Raw genomic sequence first — 23,071 nt, forward strand, 5'->3', positions numbered from 1 at the left:
AGAGAAAGGAGAAGAACAGAGAAAGGGACAGAGAGTTACAATAGTTAAATAGTTGGTAGGATTGAATAAAGACACGAGTCCATCCAGTTCAACCTGTGTGATTGTATGTGCTTACCATTTTCCATATTTCTGTGTATTGTGTTGACTAAGGAAAAGTCTTCTGAACTTCTCTACATGCCCCACTCACACTACCAACCCTACTACTATCCTTACCCCTCTAACAGTAGATTGCCATCATATCCCATCCTAAGCATCTCTTCACCAGGGAGAATAAGTTTCATGTTTGTAGTTGTTTCTCACAACTGAGGTCCTCCATCCCTAAAAATGGAGGTCCTTCACCCCCCCCCCCCAACTGAGGTCCTCTATCCTCCAAAACTGAGGTCCTTTTTCCCCCCCTCCTAACTGAGGTCCTCCATCCCCCATAACTGAGCTCCTCCATCCCCCATAACTGGGCTCTATCACGATAACTAAGGTCCTCCATCTCACCTAACTGAGCTTCTCCATCCTCCATAAGTGAGCTCCTCCATTGTCCATAATGGAGGTCCTCCATCCCCCAAAACTGAGGTCCTTCATCCTCCATAACTGAGCTCCTCCATTGTCCATAACTGAGATTCTCCATCCTGCATTAATGAGGTCTTCTGTCTACCGTAACTGAACTCCTCCATCTTCCATAACTGAGCTCCTCCATCCCCATAACTGAGCTCTTCCAACGTTCATAACTGAGGTATTCCATCCCCCAAAACTGAGGTCCTTAACCCCCCCTAACTGAGCTCCTCAATCCTGACAACTGAGGTCCTCCATCTCCCATAACTGAGGCCCTCCATTCTCCATAACTGAGGCCGTCCACCCCCCACAACTGAGATCCTCCATCCATCATAACTAAGGTTCTCCATCCCCCACAACTGAGATCCTCCATCCTCCATAACTGAGGTCCTCAATCCTCCATAAATGAGGTTGTCTATTCCCAGTAACTGAACTCCTCCATCCCCCATAACTGAGCTCCTCCATCCCCCATAACTGAGATTTTTCATCCCCCATAACTGAGCTCTTCCATCCTCCATAACTGAGTTCCTCCATAACTGAGCTCCTCAAGCCCTCATAACTGAGGTTCTCCAGCCCCATTACTGAACTCCTCCATCCCCCTTAACTGAGGTCCTCCAGCCCCTCATAATGGAAGACCTCCATCCCCTATAACTAAGATCCTACATCCCAATAACTGAGGTTCTCCATACCCTATAACTGAGGTCCCACATCCCCCATAACTAAGCTCTCCCGTTATCTGTAACTGAGCTCTTCTATCCCCAATAACTGATGTCCTCCAACCCCCATAACTGAGGTCCTCCAGCCACTTTATCAGCTCTGTCGTCCTTCTCTGGACTCTCTTCAGTTCAAGCACATCTTTCCTGGACTGGAGACCAGAACTCGATAGCATACTCCAGATGTGGCCAGACCAGAGTTTTGTAAAGTGGAAGGAATATAGTTTTATCTCTGAAGTAAATCTCCTTTTTCATTTTTATAAATGATTTTTAAGAAATTGATTTGTAGACTTTTAACACTCGAAACCAGGAGTAGGCAATCTCAGCTGGTCTTGTTTTTCTTTGAAACATAGATAAATTTGTCTGAACTGAAGACATCTGGTTTGCAGGTTAATCGGTGTTGCTTGGATCATCTTCGAGAAGCTTGCTGAGCTGCTTTTTTATTGAGCCTGAACCTCATTGGGTCAATGGACATGAAACCAGGAGTAGGCAATCTCGGTTGATCGTGTTCTTCTTTGATAAATAATTAATTATGTGTGAACTGAAGACATTTATCTTGCAGGTTATGCGGTGTGGTTTGGATCATGTTCGAGAAGCTTGCTGAGCTTCTTTTTATTGAGCTTGAACCTCACTGGGTCAATAAACATGAAACCAGGAGTAGGCAATCTCGGGTGGTCTTGTTCTTCTTTGAAAAATAGATTATGTTTGAACTGAAGACATGTTGCTTGAAGGTTATGCAGTGTTGCTTGGATCATCTTCGAGAAGCTTTCTGAGCTGCTTTTTATTTAGCCGAAACCTCACTGGGTCAATGAACATGAAACCAGGAGTTGGCAATCTCGGTTGATCTTGTTCTTCTTCGAAAAATAGATAATTATGTGTGAACTGAAGATATTTATCTTGCAGGTTGTGCGGTGTGGCTTGGATCATCTTCAAGAAGCTTGCTGAGCTGCTTTTTATTGAGCCAAAACCTCACTGGGTCAATGAACATGAAACCAGGAGTTGGCAATCTTGGTTGATCTTGTTCTTCTTTGAAAAATAGATAATGTTTGAACTGAAGACATTTAGCTTGCAGGTCATGCGATGTTGCTTGGATCATCTTAGAGAAGCTTGCTGAGTTGATTTTTATTAAACCTCACTGGGTCAATGGACATGAAACCAGGAGTTGGCAATCTCTGGTTGATCTTGTTCTTCTTTAAAAAAATAAATAATTATGTGTGAAATGAAGACATTTAGCTTGCAGGTTATGCGGTGTTGCTTGGATTATCTTCGAGAAGCTTTCTGAGCTGCTTTTTATTGAGCCTGAACCTCGTTGGGTCAATGAACATGAAACCAGGAGTAGGCAATCTCGGTTGGTCTTGTTCTTCTTTGAAAAATAGATTAATATGTCTGAACTGAAGACATTTAGCTTGCAGGTTGTGCGGTGTTGCTTGGATCATCTTCGAGAAGCTTGCTGAGCTGCTTCTTATTGAGCCTCACTGGGTCAATGGACATGAAACCAGGAGTAGGAAATCTCGGCACTCTAGTTGTGCTGAAACTACAGATGTCATCATATCTCTGGAAGTCATGCCTGTGGCTGTTAGTCTTGCAGTGCCACATGGGACATGTAGTTCCACAACGGATGGAGTGCTGAGGTTGCCTACCTCGGTTCGAAGCAATCTAGACCTTACATATCTGAAGAAACTATTAAGTCATATAGACCAACCTCCTCCCTCCTAGCACAAATCTTCTTCCTACCCCCCCCCAAAAGCAAATCTCCCTAAATCACAACTTTTAGCACATCCCCCCCCCAAATTTCCCCTTGCAGTACAATACCTACCCCCTGATGCCCCCCAAAATCCCCCTTACAACACATATCCCATCTCCTCCGATCCGCTTGCAGTGCCCCCCCCCCCCCATCTCAATGATACTTCAGTGCCAAGGGCAGCCATTCCTCCTGCCCACCCATTGCCCTGGCCCCTTGGGGCTCCTCAGACCTGAAGACTGGGCAAAGCAGAGTGGAGCATTTTAACCTCATTGGAATTCTGGGAAATGATGGCTCGGTGGGTAAGGAGTATAAGAGAAACTTACTGTTCCCTTTCCATATCTGCTCGGCCAGGTCACCCAGAGCTGCCAAAATCCTCTGATGGTCATTGGAAAAAGAACCTGAGATAAATAGAAATGAATGTCAGATATTTCCATATCGGGGAGGGGAGGAGAGATAGGATTTACACAAGTCTGATGGGACTTTAATGTCTGGCGTGAAAAGACAGACCCCAAAGTGTGACCCCGGGAAGGAGATTGTTAGGGGGAAGGGATTATTGCTTCATCTGTAACCAGTTCAGCCATAAAATGATTAGGAAAATAATGGATTTTGCTCTCAGTTACATTTTGGTGGAACAGAAACTCTAATTGGTTTGTAATAAAGCAATCTACCTTTTATTTAGAGGGCAGATTTTGAGGTAGGTTGGTTTTGTCTGAATGTATTAAATTTGTAAATTAATTTGAATTGGAAATGGAAACATTGCAGTAGATACAATAAGGTACAAAATGGAAAAACAAAGATTATGATTCATATTAAGGCTGCTCTATAGAAAAAAATAGAAAAAAATAAGGATAGAATCAAACAGGAAAGGATAGAATGGAATGGGACAGAAAATTATAAAACAGAATAGAATAGAAAATAAAATCTAATAATAGAATTGAATAAACCAGAATAGAAAAAAGGTATAAAATAGAATAGAATAAAATAAAACATAAAAAAATAAAATAGAATAAAACAGAACATAATAGAATGGAAAATAAAGGAATATAATAGAATAAAACAGAATTTAATTGAATAGAAATTAAAATAATAAAATAGAATAGAAAATAAAATAATAGAATAGAATAGACAATAAAGGAATAGGATAGAATAGAATGAAAAATAAAATAGTATAATAGAATAAAACAGAATATAATAGAATAGAAACAAAAGGAATAAAATAAAACAAATCAGAATAAAATAAAAGAAAAAAATAGCAGAATAAAATAGAATAGAATAGAAAATAAAGGAATAGAATAGAATACAACAGAATAACATAGAATATAAATCAAAATAATAAAATAGAATAAAACAGAATAGAATATAATATAATCGAAAATAAAGGAATAGAATAAAATAGAATATAAAATAAAATAATAAAATATACTATAAAAAAAATAAAGGAATAGAATAGAATGAAAAATAAAATAGTACCGTATATACTCGAGTATAAGCCGACCCGAATATAAGCCGAGACCCCTAATTTTACCACAAAAAAAACGTATTGACTCGAGTATAAGCCTAGGGTGGGAAATGCAGCAGCTACTGAACCCAACTGGACCACTACAAGACACAAAACAGGGGCTGCGGGCATGGTACAGGAGATGGCGCAGGTCATAGTATAGGCATTGCACAGGTCATGGTAAGGGCATGGCACAGGTCAGGGCACAGGTGATGGTATAGGCATGGCACAGGTCATGGTACAGGCATGGCACAGGTCATGGTACAGGAGATGGTATAGGCATGGCACAGGTGATGGTATAGGCATAGCACAGGTGATGGTATAGGCATGGCACAGTAAGTACAGGCATGGCACAGTATGTAAAGGCATTGCACAGTATATACAGGCATGGCACAGTAGGTATAGGCATGGCAAAGTATGTAAAGGCATTGCACAGTATGTACAGGCATGGCACAGTAGGTACAGGCATGGCACAGTAGGTATAGGCATGGCACAGTAGGTACAGGCATGGCACAGGAGAAGCAGTGCTGCGGGCATGGTACAGGAGAATGTCCTGTACCATGCCCGCAGCACTGCATGAGGAAATGCAGGGGCTGCGGAGGAGTCTCACTTACCTGTCGGTGAGCTGCTTTCGATTTAAGAATCGCGCCGCCCGGCGCCAATACTACGTCACCACAAATGCGCCGCCGATGCTCGGGAAAACCCGAACACATTCGGCTATTCCCATGCATGCCGCACATGCGCAGTGACACGTCGGCACCGAGCGGCGCCATTTTTAATAACACAGTGAAGCCAGTGACTCGAGTATAAGCCGAGGGGGGCACTTTGAGCATGAAAAAACATGCTGAAAAACTCGGCTTATACTCGAGTATATACGGTATAATAAAATAAAACAGAAAAGAATAGAAAAAAAAGGAATAAAATTGTTTGGAAAAAAAATAAAAAAATAAAATAAAACAGAATAAAATAAAAAAAATAAAGAATAAAATAGATTATAATAGAATAGAAAAAAAAAGGAATAGAATAGAATAGAAAATAAATCAATAGAATAGAATACCACAGAATACAATACAATAGAAATAAAATAATAAAATAGAATAAAACCGAATAGAATAGAATATAAAATAAAGGAATAGAATATAAAATAAAAGATTAAAAAATAATAAAACAGAATAAAATAGAATATAAAATAAAGAAATAGAATAAAACAGAATAGAATATAAAATAAATTAATAGAATAGAAATAAATAGAATATAAAATAATAGAATAAAACAGAATAAAATAGAATATAAAATAAGGAATAGAATAGAATGTAATAGAATAAAATAGAATAGCATAGAATAAAAAAGCATGAACATAGCCATATTCCGAAATGCAAAGTTGTAAATTTTGAATTGATTTGGAAATAACTAATATAAAAAGAAAAATGAATCCAAATATACAAAACAAATTATTAGAAGGAATGATTCTAACATAACGAATACGATGAAATGAAATGATTAACTTAACAAACAAATCGGAAACAAATGTTTGCGTCATGCACATCTCCACCACAGATGTATGACATGGGACCTTCCTCTATCTGCTGGTCTCTAATCCCATCTCACACCTCCACTTCTATTATCTTCTTAAGAAAATGGAATTAAAAGATGGAGTAGGGATCACTAGACTCTCACTAGCTGAGTTTTGTCTGTTTCATGCAATTGCTTTACTTTTCTGAATATTTTCAGTGTCTCAACCAGTAAAATCCATAACAATAAAATCATGGCCATTAATATTGAGTTACCCCTGTTTGTGGTTATAACATTCTCTTCTCTTCTGGTAAGGCTTTCCCTATATTTATAGATCCTATTGATCTCAGTACATCTGCCATATCATCAACCACCTACCGGTTTTCCACTTCTTTGCTGCTTTATCCCCCCATGTGCTGGATGATGTCTATGCCTCAGCCCCGGGTCAGGTATTTCTCGGATCAGCCTTCGTTTCCTTTTTCCCTAATTGGAATATTTCTGGATAGGTGACACTATCTCAGGTAGTGCCCATTCCATTGATTATCAATTTATTCCCCCTTTTTCCCCTTCCCCCATTTTTTCCTTTGGTATAGTTGAGATTCTTTATTTATTTTTAGATACCCTGTTTTTCTCTAAGCTCCTGATGAGTGGACGGAGGTCCACGAAACGCGTAGAGCCTATATTTACTCAAGTATTTTTATGTTTCCAGACCATGTATCTATAGAGAAATTGATGTCATATGTAACCTACTATTTTTACAGTTTTTATTGTATATGAAATAAGTGTATTTATCCTTATTTGCAATAATTGTATATGTGATTAACCACTTAAGCCCCGGAAGATTTTACCCCCTTCCTGACCAGGGGGTATTTTGCGATTCGGCACTGCGTGACTTTAACGGACAATTGCGCGGTCGTGCGACGCTGTACCTAAACGAATTTGGCGTCCTTTTTTTCCCACAAACAGAGATTTCTTTTGGTGGTATTTGATCACCTGTGCGACTTTTTGATCACGCGCTATAAACAAAAAAAGAGCGTCAATTTTGCAAAAATAGCAATATTTTTCACATTTTTTTATATGAAATTCCCCCAAAAAAAATGTAAAAATCAAAATTTTTTAACATTTTCGGCCAATTTGTTTTATGCTACCTATGTTTGGTAAAAAAAATCGCAAAAAGCGTATTTTGATTGGTTTGCGCAAAAGTTATCGCGTTTACTAACAAAGGGAAAGATTTTTGTCATTTTAGTTGTTTTTTTTTTTAACGCGTAATGGCGGCTATCTGCGATTTTTTTTTGCGGTACTGCGACATTGGGGCGGACAGATCGGACCCTTGACTGACATTTGTGACACTTTTGGGGGTCCCAGTGACATTTCTACAGTAATCAGTGCTATATATATGCACTGTTACTGTAAAAATACACTGGTAGTGAAGGGGTTAACTTTATTTGGGAGGGAGGGGCTGTGTGTGTCCCTAGGGGCGTGGTTTCTACTGTGATTGGCTGTGGCTTCAGCTGTAAGGACACTGATCAACGGATCTACATACTAGATCCGTGTGATCAGTGTCTTTACAGCGAGGAGAATGACAGGTGGCTTGTTTACACAAGCTGCCTGACATTCTCCCTCTCCCCCGCCGATCGCCGAGTGACCGGCGGACATCGGGTCCGCTGGTCACACGCGCGGGGGGGTCCGTGACCACGCGGGAGCGGGAGCGCGCCTCCGGCGCCGCACGCTCGCTCCCTAGACCCTCACAAGCAAGCGACGTAGACCTACGTTAGTTTGCCTGTGAGGGGCTGACCGCCGCCGTAGATAGTCGTGCGGCGGTCGGCAAGTGGTTAATAAATATGGTTTAATAAATTTGTACAATTGATATTATGTCAGCTCTTTATGGGTCCCCCTCCTTGTGTGGGGGTTTTTTACATGATACTCATTTGGAAACACATATGCCTGGTTGCAAACTCATTTAAAGTCCCGCATTTCTTCTTCTTTTACAATACAAATATAGGGATGGAGGCAACCAGACATACTGTACATCAAAACTTTTTTGTGGCAGATCTCTTCCCCCCTTTCTTTCTTTCCCTAAGATGTTGGAGGGTGTCTGTGGGAATTTTCAATCATTTGTGGGGTCAAGAATATGTTGGATGAGAGGACCTGACTCATCATCTGCATTTCAATTCACACAAAGGTGTTGAGTTGGGTTGAGGTCAGGGCTCTGTACAGGACATTTGAGTTCCTCCACACCAAACTGGTCACACCATGTCTTTATGGTGCTTATTGGAATTGAAAAGGACTTTTCCAAGATTGTCACCACAAGGCTGGAAACACAGGGGAAGCATAGAAGCCCAGCCATCCAAAAGAGCATTTGTGAGGTGTCAGATGAGAAGACCTGGCTTACCATCGGTGTTCCATCCCAAAGGTGTTGAGTTGGGTTTAGGTCAGGGCTCTGTACAGAACATTTGAGTTCCTCCACACCAAACTGGTCACACCATGTCTTTATGGAGCTTATTCAAATTGAAAAAGACTTTCCAAGATTGTTACCACAAGGCTGGAAACAGAGGAGGTCTACAATGCCAGTAAACCCAAAGAGCATTTGTGAGGTCAGGTACTGATGTAGGATGAGAAGACCTGGCTCACTACCAGTGTTCCATCCCAAAGGTGTTCAATAGGGTTGAGGTCAAGGCTCTGTGCAGGACACTCAAGTTGGACACCCCATACTAAAACCAAGGCCATTAATATGGAGTTTCCCCCCTTGTGGCTATACCATCCTCCACTCATATGGGAAGACCTTCCCCAAGATGTTGGAGGGTGTTTGTGAGAAATGTGGGAGGTCAATTATTGGTGCTGGATGAGAAGTCCTGCTTCACCTTTGGTGTACAGTAGGGCTGTGCAAGCCACTCGAGTTCTTCCACTACAAACTGGTCACACCGTGTCTTTTTATATGAACTTGCTTGACATATGCTTTCAAAATGATGGCTATTAATGTAGAGTTGCTCCTTTATCCCTTTGGTGGTTATACCATCCTCCACTCTCCTGAGAAGACTTTCCACAAGATTTTGGATGGTGTCTGTGGGAATTTGTGCCCATTTGTGAGGTCAGGTATTGATGAGAAGACCTGGCTAACCTATGGCGTTCCAATTCATCCCAAAGGTGTTCAGTAGGGTTGAGGTCAGGGCTCTGTACAGAACAACGTAAGTTGGGCAACCCATCCTAAAACCAAGGCCATTAATATGGAGTTTCCCCCTTTGTGGCTATACCATCGTCCACTCATATGGGAAGACCTTCCCCACGATGTTCCCCACTTGAGTTCCTCCAAACCAAACTGGTCAAACCATGTCTTTATGGAGCTGGCTTTGTACACAGGAAGGGGGGGGGCACAGTCATGCTGGAAAAGAGAAGGGGCTTCACTAGACTGTTACCACAAGTATGGAAGAGCACAATTGTCTATACCAGGCTTGTTCAACCAGGATACCCTGGGGCCCTAGGGTTCCTTCAGAGGTTGCTAGGGGTTCCTTGAGTTGTGACAGATTGATCTCCCACCCACAATAACCACAAATGTACTGTTTTTACCACTGACACCCAATGTAAAAAGTTAATTCTACAATGATCGCTAGGGATGAGTTCAAAGTTCAATCCAAGCATTGAAGTTTGCCTGTTTTGGTGTTTTGGTGCTCATATTAACGTTCGATGTTTTAATAATTTGATGGGAGCCGAATGGCATGTATAGAAGAGATATTTCTACCACTACTACACATGACAGCTTCCTTGTTATCAATGGTTGCTGGCACCTTTTGTGTCCTGGCCAACAGTTATTTACAGACCAGGAACACCCAGTCATGTAAACAAAACGGCTCCCTCAAATTCCATACCAGAACCTTTAGGCATGGTATGGATTTTAAGGGGGAACCCCTTGCAAAGATCAGAAAAATAAAAGCATGGGATCACCTGTGAGATCATTGACCAAATATGTTCAATGGTCATGTCCATATCTGGCCAATGACATCACTGGGAGACCCCAATCCTTTGTTTCCCTAGATATAAAAATGTAATTCATGGATGAGAAGTCACCAGGGTTCTTTGGTGAATATCTCCCAGGGCACTGCCCAGCTCCCCATGCCATTTGTTTAAACTGTGGTCCTTTAAAATTGAAAAGCAAGGGGGATTATAGAAGGTGTGTGGGAACCAGCCGGTCCCTAGTTTGATATACTTACCCACCAGTCTGCTAATAAACCAAATATACCTGTCTAACAAATTGGATTAAAAACAGGGGTTTAGTTAACACACATTTGCAAATGCATGTATATGCTGCAAGGCCAACAACAAGGCACCCTGTGTATCTTGCAGTCCTAACACTTCCTAACACTACTCAACCTGAGTGTCTCCACAATGGAAGTACATGAATGCTGATGGATGGATGGGAAACAGATGGGCTTGGAGATCGCCCAATCCTCCCCCAACCTGCTCCAATCCATGACTGGTAATGAAAGACTAATGGCTATGTAATAGCCATAGGGTGCAAATTAAAAGTGATCAGCTGGGAAACACACTGTGGTCCTTTAGACCCTGGGTCCCATTAAAGAGAACCTGTTATAAAAAAAAAAATTATCACATAGGGGACTTTTTGTCCCCTATATGATGAAAAAAAGTTTCTATTTCTAGCACAAGGTCTCCTCTCGCCTACAGAAAATTTAGGGTACTGAAGTTTGTTGCCATTTCACGGATGTCAATTTAGGGTTTGACATGTTGAGTATCTATTTACTCGGTGCAGCCTCGTCTTTTATATTTTACCAACAGATTGGGTAACTTATTGTGTTTGCATGCCCTAAGAGCTGGTTCACACTACCACTACCAGAAAGTCGCCCCGTGACTTGAAAAGACTTGTTTAGAGACTTGTTTAGAGACTTGGAAGAGACTTGGAAGAGACTTGTGCACTACTTTGAAGAGACAGGCGACTTTGTCTGTGGGGAATGCCTGGCTAATCTCTTTCTTCTTCCTGGAAAGTCTGATAACAAGTCGTGTCAATTAAGATAAGGAGGCGACTCCCATTGAAGTATATGGGACAGTCGGATCACAAGTCGCCTCAAAGTAGTACAGGACCCTTTTCTGAAGTCGGAGCAACTTCAGTAGTGCCAATTAAGACAGCACTGATTGATTAACATTGCTTTTGTTATGTCAAGCTACCTGGGGCAACACAAGTTGCCTAACAAGTCGCGCTAGTGTGAATGGGCTCTAATAATTTCTTGTAAGTGTATTTTTTACTGAAATTTTGAGGATCCTAGACCTTTGCAGTAATATTGTGTGACATAAAAAATTTTAACTACCACTATTTTATTCTCTGGGGTGTCGTCTTTCAGAAAATATATCATGATTTTGAGGTTTTATGTACTCTTCAGGCCTAAAAAGATTTTTTATTCATGTGTGCAAAAAAAAAAAAAAAAAAAAGTAAAAAATGGTAACAAAGAAATGACCCCTGCCCCCATCTATAACTGGCCTTCACAGCAAGGAGCACATGGAAGGGCAAACGCATAAAACACAAAACCAGAGAAAATTCCCCGCTCAACCCACCAACCAATCTGCTTATCAACCAAATTAACCTGTCCAACAGTATGTGTTAAAAACAGGGGCATGTGCTTCCACTGTGGAGACTCTCATAAATTTAGAAGGGTTAGGGCTGTAGGTAATACAGGGTGCCATGAAGCGGCCCTGCAGCTTACACATGCATTTGCAAATGTGTGCTAACTAAACCCCTGTTTTTAACGCATATTGTTGGACAGGTTAATTCGGTTGGTAAAAAGATTGGTTGGTGAGTTGAGCTGGGAATTTTCTCTGGTTTTTGTCCAAAATGCAAAATCTGCTCTGGCCGCGGAAGGGTTAAGCATATACATGGGCATCCGCAGGTAGGGGCAAGGGGGGGGGGGCAAATGCCCCCCTCTGGAATCTCAACTTCCCTTTTCAAGTGGTTGTTAAGCCACTTTATACCATCCTGTCTGGTCTGTTTAATAATCCTGTGTGCCTGTGTATGTGCCTTTTTTTGCCAGTTTTCAAAGGGCCGAGCGCTGCTCACGTGACCCGTCAGGTCTTTCCTCTCCCCGTCTGACAGCTGCCTGCAGGGCCAAGGATTCCTCACTGGTGTCAGTCTGGAGGGGAGGAGGAGGGGAGGGGGAGAGGAGGAGAGAGGCGACGAGTCACGTGAGCGGCGAGTGGCACTCTAAAAACTTGTAAAGAATGGCTTATTTTTATAAAACACAGACACGGGGCACACAGGATTAATAAATAGACTGTAGACAGGATATGAAACTTCAAATAAAACTATAGCAGCAGGAGGGGAGGGGCACTGACACAGGAGCAGACTGGCAGGGAGGGATGGGGGAGAGAGGACAGAGGAGGACAGGAGGGCTACGGATGACGGAGGCACGTAAACTGACCACGGTGTCAGGGCTCAGCAGCCATGGTATACTGTGGTCAGTTTACAGAAGGGAGGACACAGCCAGGCAGGATCAGCCAGGTATTTTAGGTGATAGAAGGGGCCAAATTACACAGCAAAGCACTGTGCTGTATCACATGATCAATATTTTTTTTTTTTTTAGGTTAGCAAATGCTTTAACCACTTAAGCCCCAGCCCAATTTCGGACACTTTTTGTTCACGCGTTAAAACCAGTATTTTTTCCTAGAAAACTACTTAGAACCCCCAAACATTATATATATTTTTTTAGCAAAGACTCTGGAAAATAAAATGTCGGTCATTGCAATATTTTTTATCACACGGTATTTGCGCAGCGGTCTTTAAAGCGCCATTTTTTTGAAAAAATTTTGAAAAATCACATTTCACTGCATTTAAAAAATACTAAATAGTAAAGTTAGCCCATTTTTTTTGTATATTGTGAAAGAACATGTCACGCCGAGTAAATAGATACCCAACATGTTATGGTTTAAAATTGCGCCCCCCCGTGGGATGGCGACAAACTACGGTCAATAGAGATCTCAATCTGCGACGCTTTAAATTTATTTAACGGTTACCAGTTTAGAGTTAGAGTGTAGCTCTTTTTTTTAAATTATTGCCCACGCTCTGGCGATCGCGGCGATAACTCACATGTGTGGTTTGAACAGCAATTTCATTCGCGGCTCGACTTCTGTATACGTTTTTTTTTGTGTGCGCGAGCTAATGGTGACGGGGGCGGCTAAATTTTTATTCTTTTTCCCATTTATTTTATTTATTTTTTTAACTTTATTAAAGTTTAAAAAAAAAAAAAAACCTGATCACTTTTATTGCTGTCACAAGCAATGTAAACATCCCTTGTGACAGCAATATGTAGTGACAGGTACACTTTATGGAGGAATCGAGGGTCTAAAAGACCCCAAACCCCTCCACTACACTTCCCTGTATGCAAAACGCCAAAAACGGCATTTTTGCATACAGCCGTTTTTCAAATTTGCCGCCTTTTGCAGCACAGTAACCCGGACGTGACGTCATGGACGCCGCCTCCGGGTTACGTCATCGGAGCCCCGATCGAAGACATTTCCGGCATTCATCGGGACTCCATCCAGCCGGCGGACGTGCCGGCTGGGTGCTTGGGGCTCCCGGTGGGACGGGAGCCCCGAGCAAAGCCACGGAAGGTGGCGGGAGGGGGGGCGTCCCCTCCCGCCCCCCCGGGTACCGATCGAGCGGCTCCCGAGCTGCATCGGTCGGTACCGACGGAAAGCCGACCGTCTGCTTCAAACCACGGTACTGGGATGATGCCTCTAGCTAGAGGCATCATCCCGGTACACTACCGCAAAGTTTACTGACGTAGATCTACGTTAGTATGCGGTAAGTGGTTAAAAATAAATGCTGCTGTTTGCTCTTCAAAAATAAATACTCATAATAAGTATAATGACTAAGCCCCTCCCCTTCATGACATTGTTTAAAAGGGGCATGGGTGACCTTAAAATGATGCCCCCCCCTGAAAAAAGTTCTGCGGACGCCCATGAGCATATACAGTTTGGTTCAAGGTTTTTGGCACGTAGGTTAAGAAATTCTAATTAAACAGCAGGTGGCGTTCCTATAAAATAGTTTTCCACTGCTCCTTACACGTCAGAGCATTACTGATAGATCCCAGAGATCCCGAAAATCTTCCTGACATTCGTTCTGTTCTAGCACCCATTCCCAGGAACTGATCACCATCGGCGTAGGTCCAGTAATCAGGACATGTTGGTATAGGGACAGTTGGAGGTTTTGCACAAGCCCCATTATAGGTTCCCCATATATTATTGGAGTCTGTAATTACCTGCTATTTCATCAGATAAAATATGTTTCATGGAAGACTCAATTTCCGCCACTTTACTCATCATCTCAGATTCTGCATAAAAAGAAACACCAAGATCAGGTTATGAATAGATTTTTCTCGGTTTTATACATTCCTGTGAGCCACACACCCAGCACATGGGATTTATCCTAAATGCTTTGAGGGATCATAGCTCCCCACTCTGTACATAACCCCTCTTTACAACAACCCCCACCACCAACTCACTTCTGAGGTCCTTCACAAATATTTCCATGGCCTTCAGTTTTTCCAACATCAAGGAGTCTAGTAGAAGAGAAAATTCAGTTGGTGAGTAGAGCAGACCTCCGTTACTCAATGTCACCCCCATCACCACTTGAAGGTCCATCTTACCATGCTCGGACAGTCCCTTCACTCTTGATTGCACCCCTAGGCTCAGATTTCTCAGCTTCACCTCCATGATGTGCTCTGTCTGATCCACCCCTTGACCTGACAGAGACAAAGTCAATATTTCACATTAGTCACCCCTGTCTATCTGTGCAGAGGTGCCACGTGGTGTGGTGACAGCGAACACACAGAGTTTGTTTGCAGCAGGGCTTTTTTTCAGCGGGAACGCGGGGGAATGCAGTTCCGGCACCTCCAGAACTGAATGTATGTATGTAATGTATGTTGCTGGGGGTCAGTTGTTGCTGGGAGGGAGGTACTGTAGAGGAAGGGGTCTATTGATGCTGGCTGGCTACTGAGGAACCTTTTGTTGCTGGAAGGGATCGATTTTGGCAGGGGGGGGTCTATTGTTGCTGGTAGGGATCTATTTTTGCAGGGGGGGGTCTATTGTTGCTGGAAGGGATCTATTTTTGCTGGGGGTGAATCTTATGTTGCAGGGGGTCAATTGTTGCTGGCAGGGATGTACTGTTGAGGGAGGGGTATTTGTTTCTGGCTGCTGGAGGGTCTATTAATGTTGGCTGTTTGGAGTCTATTGTTGCTGGGGTGGATCTATTGTCGTTGGAGTGTCCATTGTCGCTAGATCTATTTTACTGTCTTTTTTGTTATCATTAACAAATTCTTAGGGTCTTACTTGGGTCTATATTCTCTAAAAGGGGCGGTATTGGGAGGTGGGTAAGGGGTGGAACCAAGGAATGGTTCTTGGAGGTGGGTAAGGGGCAGAGGCGAAGGGTGACTTAAAAAAGAGTTCCTCAACCTATTCTCTGAGAAAAAAAGCCCTGGGTTGCAGTAAAACTTGAAACTTGTATTGAGCAGAATGCCAACATTACAAACACCACAGCGGGAAGCGCCACTTAGGGAAATAACTTTCAGTTCAATGCAGTCAAGGATGTGGCTGAGGAGAGGTGCCGACAGCGTCTGTTTCAGAGGGTGAAATGTGGCCTGGCCAGTCTGGTCCCAAGTAGGGTGGCTCCTTTGCAGGTTAGCAAGTTCCTAGTCTGTCCCTTCTCGTCTGGAATCTTTCCCTACCACTAGTTACTTTTATAACAAGCAGGGTCTCTCTATCTACACTAGCCACTCACAAAATGTGCGCCAAAACCAGCGGGCATTGACTTATATAGACCCTGCTGACCCAAGATGGCTACCAAGGGTCACATGGATGTAGCATAACCAACTGGAGCACTACTCCATTGACCCAGGAAACCACAGAGAAACTATGTTTCCCCTTGACTTCCTCTCCAGGCTGTGGTATGACTTGTATTGAGCACCGGCCACAGTGGAGAAAATAGACTGCACCTGCCCTACATACCTTTATTGTCACAGGCTGTGTGGCCTTCCCCAAGGCTGAGATTCTAAAGCAGAGTGCCGTCTATCCAAGAGGTTCTGGCATTTCAACACTTATTCACCCAGAAGAATGGAGAAGCCATAATCATTCGATGATTTGCCGTGCTCATGGAGACTTATGTAAAATTATAGGATTTGTCCAAAGTTGTTTTAATTGTTCATACAAAGATCACATATGTAACGCTACCCCCGCAGGAGCTGCTGGAAATTTCAGTATTCTTCCAGCATGTACAGCCAGGCACACAGAATTTTCTGCATTCTTCCTCTAGCACCCTCCTACGTAAAACACATATGTGACCCTGTTCTGCTTATCAGGAGGGTCTGATCTGTCAGGTAGCCTGTCACATGTTTCTGGGTGTGTTCTGTTGAGTCTGGGGAGTCTCCCCACTATGTCCAATGAGGGGCCTTGTTGGACAGTGGAGGAAACCTAGTCAATGGCACACCAGGGTTTATGACCATCTCAGTGGGTTGGCATTGTTGCAATGCATCCTGAGATTGGGAATAAATCTGGAGGGAGAATGTGACAGGGTGTCGGGAGGAGGGTGACGGCTGTCTCTCCTCCTGTTGCTGAGGAAGGTGGTCCAGGCAGTCAGCCTAGGCACCAGGGGTTGAGCTGAGCTGACAGGATCCAGTGTGCTGACCGAGTGGAGCTGCAGAGGACTTTAGGAAAAAACAGTGTCTTGAGTACTCAAGGGTCTGCCCAGGGGTCTGCCTAAGAGAGCGGACCACTCCAGAGAGGTCAAAGGGATCAAGGAGCCAGTCAACCCAGAGTGTAACAGTAAAGGGGGTGCCAAGTTGTTAAGCCCTGAAGATTAGGGATAAAGTGGGCGCCAGGAAGGGCCCTGAAGTTGCTCAGCTGTACAGTCTACTTTAGAGGACAGCTACCTCAGGAAAAGAGTGCTTTAGGAAGCTAGAGGACTCTTACACAGTAAAAAGGCAAAGCAAATTAAGCGGCCCAGCTGTGACTAGCTCAACTCAGCGTTAAACATCATTTATCAGATGGTCCCTGCTTATTGTGCATAGTTTAGTTCTGTTGGAGTATCCCACTCATCCCTTCTCCTATCCAAGTTCCTAATAAAACATAAAAAACAAAAGATACTGGACTGGTCCTTGTCTGAGATAAAATCACTCGGAAACATGTCTGAATGTTCTACTGTTGCTAATGGTAACCCTGGGGAACCTGTCTTTAGCAGTTCCCTTGGGAGTAGTGCTAGATTCCTTTGGCTCAAGAATCAATCTAGGGTTTTTATTGGGAACAGGAACTTGGATAGAGATGGAGAGCATGGGATACCCCGAACTGTAGAGCTTGAGGACTGCTAGGCTTCCGGCTGCTACGTACACATATTCAGGCTGTATTGCACAACCTCAGGCTGCACTGCATTCTCTTTTGTCTGACTAGTACAACTCCTGTCTGTCTTGAAGAGCACCTTGCTACACTGCACTGGCTTGTAAGATAAATCACCCTACAGTCACTTCACTTCTGTAAAGCAGTATCAAGCACTCACTCAGTCCCAGGGGGATTGAGCTTCTTCACACCAACTCTCTTGGCTCTACTCAGACTCTGATCCAGGCTCTTTCTCTCTCTCTCTTCAGTAGCCCCCCCCCCCCCCCCCCCAGCTAAGCCTAGCTGGGACCTCAGTGTCTTTAAAAAGGGCTTCACAGCTTCCTCTCACTCTGCCCCAGGGGCAGAGCCCCCAGCAAGGGAGTCTCCTCCCCTGTAACTCTGCACCCTGTTGCCAGTCCTCAAAATATTTATTGGTTCTTCCGCCACCTTCTGGGTACACCTCCACAGGGATTGGCCGGAGTCAAATAAATATTTAGGCTCCCTATCCTGCTCTCCCTCCCACTATACTTTCAAAACTCCCTACAAGACAGGGGGAGTAGCAGAACAGCAGCCTGTAAGACACTAAACAGCCACAAGCAACCAACCCCTGCCCCTCTACAGAAGACCCAACTAAATTTACCTAGCAGCCTACTATGAACTAGGAGGGTGCTACCTATAAAACAACCAATGCATTTTTTGAGGGAAACACAGTGCTCCTTCATGAGGGCTTGGTGACTTTGATAATGCTTAAATGGACTTGGTAAGAAATAGATTACTAGATAGATCCAGCGCTTGCTGCTAAATGAGAATTCACCAAGGTGGATCACATCTTTACAGACGCTTTCCAAAATAAGGACATTTGTACCAATGTGCCAGTATGAAATGGATGCAGCAAAACCTACAGTGACCATGTAGGGCAGTACAGAAGCAGTCCCACAAAAGTTAGCTCAAGAATGGGGCCAGGATCAGTGAAATTAGCTTTTTTAACTCTGAGAGCCATTTAACTTGCCGACCGCCGCACGACTATCTACGACGGCGGTCAGCCCTTCACAGGCAAAGTGATGTAGGACTACGTCGCTAGCCTGTGAGGGTCTAGGGAGCGAGCGCACGCCGCAGGAGGCGCGCTCCCACTCCCGCGTGGCCACGGACCCCCCCCCCGCGCGTGTGACCGGCGGACCCAATGTCCGCCGGTCACCCCTTGATCGTCGGGGGAGAGGGAGAAAGTCAGGCGGCTTGTGTAAACAAGCCGCCTGTCATTCTCCCCGGTGTATGAATGAATGAATGAAGATCATACGGTTCTACTATGTAGAACCGTTGATCACTGTTCATACATCTCAAGCCACAGCCAATCACAGTTAGAATCACGCCCCTAGGGACACAAATAGCCCCTCCCTCTCAAAAAAAGTTAACCCCTTCACTGCCAGTGTAATTTTACAGTAACAGTGCATATGTATGGCACTGATTACTGTTGAAATGTCACTGGTAACCCCAAAAGTGTCAAAAATGTCAGTCAAGGGTCTGATCTGTCCGCCGCAATGTCGCAGTACCGCAAAAAAAATCGCAGATCACCGCCATTACGCGTTAAAAAAAAAACAACAAAAATGACAAAAATCTTTCCCTTTGTTAGTAAACGCGATAACTTTTGCGCAAACCAATCAAAATACGCTTTTTGCGATTTTTTTTACCAAACATATGAAGCATCAAACAAATTGGCCGAAAATGTTAAAAAATTTTGATTTTTGCATTTTTTGGGGGGAATTTCATATAAAAAAAATTTGAAAAATATTGCTATTTTTGCAAAATTACGCTCTTTTTTTGTTTATAGCGCATGATCAAAAAATCACACAGGTGATCAAATACCACCAAAAGAAAGCTCTGTTTGTGGGAAAAAAGGATGCCAAATTCGTTTAGATACAGCGTCGCACGACCGCGCAATTGTCCGTTAAAGTCACGCAGTGCCGAATCGCAAAATACCCCCTGGTCAGGAAGGGGGTAAAATCTTCCGGAGCTTAAGTGGTTAAGGGTAACCTAAACAGGGCAGGCAGGTAAAAAAAAACTAGTCACCAGTATTGCCTGGGGTCTCTCTGCAGCTGATCTTTTCCTAATTTTTGTCTTACCATCTCTTGTTTGGCACAGGGTGTTTAGGCCGCCACATTGGCCGAGGAGCAGGGCTTTGCTTCCTCATGACAGAGTTGTCCCCCACAAATGAGTAGTGAACCGATGGCTGGTGGGGTAATGATAGAGATGGCTGAAGCACAGAATTACAGAATAGGTGAAGCATGAGCAGGGAGATCCTTGCACTGCTGGTCCTCATGTATAGCTTTCTCTCCAGCAAGGAGAACAGTGAACAGCACAGTAATTACATCACCAAATCTCCCTGCAAATCGGGTGAGACTGGCAAGTCAGTGGCAGTAGTGTTTTAGATATTCTCATACTGCAGATACAGCCATCTCACAAAAATGAGTACACCCCTCACATTTTTGTAAATATGTTATTATATCTCTTGATGTGACGACACTGAAGAAATGACACTTTGCTACAATGTAAAGTAGTGAGTGTACAGCTTGTATAACAGTGTAAATTTGCTGTCCCCTCAAAATAACTCAACACACAGCCATTAATGTCTAAACCGCTGACAACAAAAGTGAGTACACCCCTAAGTGATAGTGTTCAAATTGGACCCAATTAGCCATTTTTCCTCTCCCGTGTCATGTGACTCGTTAGTGTTACAAGGTCTCAGGTGTGAATATGGAACAGGTGTTTTAAATTTGGTGTTATCGCTCTCACTCGCTCATACTGGTCACTGGAAGTTCAACATGGCACCTCATGGCAAAGAACTCTCTGAGTGAGGATCTGAAAAAAAGAATTGTTGCTCTACATAAAGATGGCCTAGGCTATAAGAAGATTGCCAAGACCCTGAAACTGAGCTGCAGCATGGTGGCCAAAACCATACAGCAGTTTAACAGGAGAGGTTCCACTCAGAACAGGCCTCGCAATGGTCGACCAAAGAAGTTGAGAGCTCAGCGTCATATCCAGAGGTTGTTTTTGGGAAATAGACATATGAGTGCTGCCAGCATTGCTGCAGAGGTTGAAGGGGTGGGGGGTCAGCCTGTCAGTGCTCAGACCATACGCCGCACACTGCATCAAATTGGTCTGCTTGGCTGTCATCCCAGAAGGAAGCCTCTTCTAAAGATGATGCACAAGAAAGCCTGCAAACAGTTTGCTGAAGACAAGCAGACTAAGGACATGGATCCTGTGGTCTGATGAGTCCAAGATAAACTTATTTGGTTAAGATGGTGTGTGGTGGCAACAAGGTGAGGAGTACAAAGACAAGTGTGTCTTGCCTACAGTCAAGCATGGTGGTGGGAGTGTCATGGTCTGGGGCTGCATGAGTGCTGCTGGCACTGGGGAGCTACAGTTCATTGAGGGAACCATGAATGCCAACATGTACTGTGACATAGTGAAGCGGAGCATGATTCATTCCCTTCGGAGACTGGGCCGCAGGACAGTATTCCAACATGATAACTACCCCAAACACACCTCCAAGACGACCACTGCCTTGCTAAAGAAGCTGAGGGTAAAGGTGATGGACGGGCCAAGCATGTCTCCAGACCTAAACCCTATTGATCATCTGTGGGGCATCCTCAAACAAAAGGTGGAGGAGCGCAAGGTTTTAAACATTCACCAGCTCCGTGATAACGTCATGGAGGAGCGGAAGAGGACTCCAGTGGCAACCTGTGAAGCTCTGGTGAACTCCATGCCCAAGAGGGTTAAGGCAGTGCTGGAAAATAATGGTGGCCACACAAAATATTGACACATTGGGCCCAATTTAGACATTTCCACTTAGGGGTGTACTCACTTTTGTTGCCAGTGGTTTAGACATTAATGGCTGTGTGTTGAGTTATTTTGAGGGGACAGTAAATTTACACTGTTATACAAGCTGTACACTCACTACTTTACATTGTAGCAAAGTGTCATTTCTTCAGTGTTGTCACATGAAAAGATAGAATAAAATATTTACAAAAATGTGAGGGGTGTACTAATTTTTTTGAGATACTGTATATAGCTATGAGGTGTATAAAAAAAAGGAGTGCCTAGGCATGGAGGAGGAAATAAAGGCAGAAGATACATTTCTTAGGGGACTACTTAGACACTATTAACATTTCTAGATGTTCTCTATAGGTTATTAGAGATGTACAGAACAGTTCCCGGCGAACTTCGCATGTTCGCGTTCGCCGCTGCGGGCGAACATATGTGATGTTCGGTCCGCCTCCTATACATCATCATTGAGGCAAACTTTGACCCTGAACATCACAGTCAGCAGACACATTCCAGGCCAATCAGCATACCTCCCTCCCACACCCTCCCACCTCCTATAAATAAGCAAGGGCAGCATCCATCTTAGATCATTTCTGTGTTACTGAGAGCAGGGAAAGTGCTGCTGCTGCTGTTATAGCTGGGGACAGTTAGTCAGTGTTCCCGGTCTTGTTAGCCAGTGTTCTTGGTACACTTCTGCTGTAAGGACAGCACCCCAAAAAGCCCTTCATAGGGCTGGTATTTGAGGTTTTTTTTGGATATATATATATATATATCTATTGTCCCCAAAAGCCCCTTTGAGGGCTGGTATTTGAGTATTTTTTTAATATATATATATATATGTAGCATGTCCAGAACCAGAAAAAAAAATTCATATAGGTGTAAAAGGGGTTCCCACCATCCCTGCTCTACTGAAAAATTATCTTTTTTTTCTGGTTCTGGACATGCTACAGAGCTGAAAATTCACAGGTACACTTTTTAGACCCCCTAGACACTAAATCACACACAAAAAAGTTCTTAAAAATTGTCATTTTTGATAGAGAGCCAATTATTGGAAAACTTAAAAAAAAAAAAAAAACTTAAAAAAAAAAAAAAAATTCTTTGGATTTATTGTCTGGGGGGTCTAAAAAGTGCACCTGTGAAGTTTCCGCTCTGTAGCATGTCCAGAACCAGAAAAAAAATAGAATTAGGGTTAGGGTTAGGGTTAGGGTTAGGGCTAGGGTTAGGGTCAGGGCTAAGGTTAGGGTTATTTTTAGTGCTTAGGGTTAGAGGGTTAGAGTTAGAGGGGTAGGGGTAGGGCTACTAACTCTAACCCTAAGTATCTCACCGTAACCCTAACCCTAGCCCCTAACACTAAACCTAACCCTAACCCTCTAACCATAACCCTAACCCTCTAACCATAACCCTAACCCTCTAAGCCTAGCCATAAAAATAACCCTAACCCTAACCCTAGCCCTAAGCCTAACCCTAACCCTAATTCGTATTTTTTTCTGGTTCCGGACATGCTACAGAGCTGAAACTTCACAGGTACACTTTTTAGACCCCCCCCAGATGCTAAATCCAAAGAAATTTTTTATTTTTCTTTTTTCTTTTAATTTTTCCAATAATTGGCTCTCTATCAAAAAATTACAATTTTTAAGAACTTTTTTTTGTGTGATCCCTCTCCGGCATGCCACAGTCCAGGCGTTAGTCCCCTTGAAACAACTTTTCCATTACTATTGTGGCCAGAAAGAGTCCCTGTGGGTTTTAAAATTAGCCTGCCTATTAAAGTCTATGGCGGTTCGCCGGTTCGCGAACATTTGCCGATGCTCCCGTTCGCCGTTCGCGAACGGCGAATTTTAGGTTCGCGACATCACTATAGGTTATCACATCCTTACTTCCTCT

General features: G+C 43.4%; 1 protein-coding gene across 1 annotated transcript in view; it reads right to left on the reverse strand.

The window, feature by feature from the left end:
- LOC309555114 (asialoglycoprotein receptor 1-like) overlaps window positions 1-23,071 on the reverse strand; it is a 44,655-nt gene that overhangs the window by 15,198 nt on the left and 6,386 nt on the right. Inside the window, exons 3-6 of the mRNA XM_082256947.1 lie at window positions 14,656-14,751; window positions 14,512-14,568; window positions 14,269-14,340; window positions 3,324-3,398 (exon numbers count right to left, since the gene is read on the reverse strand). Of these exons, the coding sequence (XP_082113073.1) occupies window positions 3,324-3,398; window positions 14,269-14,340; window positions 14,512-14,568; window positions 14,656-14,751 (300 nt within the window). The remainder of the gene's footprint in view (window positions 1-3,323; window positions 3,399-14,268; window positions 14,341-14,511; window positions 14,569-14,655; window positions 14,752-23,071) is intronic.

This window comes from Pelophylax lessonae (assembly GCF_965119305.1).
Source record: "Pelophylax lessonae genome assembly, chromosome: 4".
Taxonomy (NCBI): Eukaryota; Metazoa; Chordata; class Amphibia; order Anura; family Ranidae; genus Pelophylax; species Pelophylax lessonae.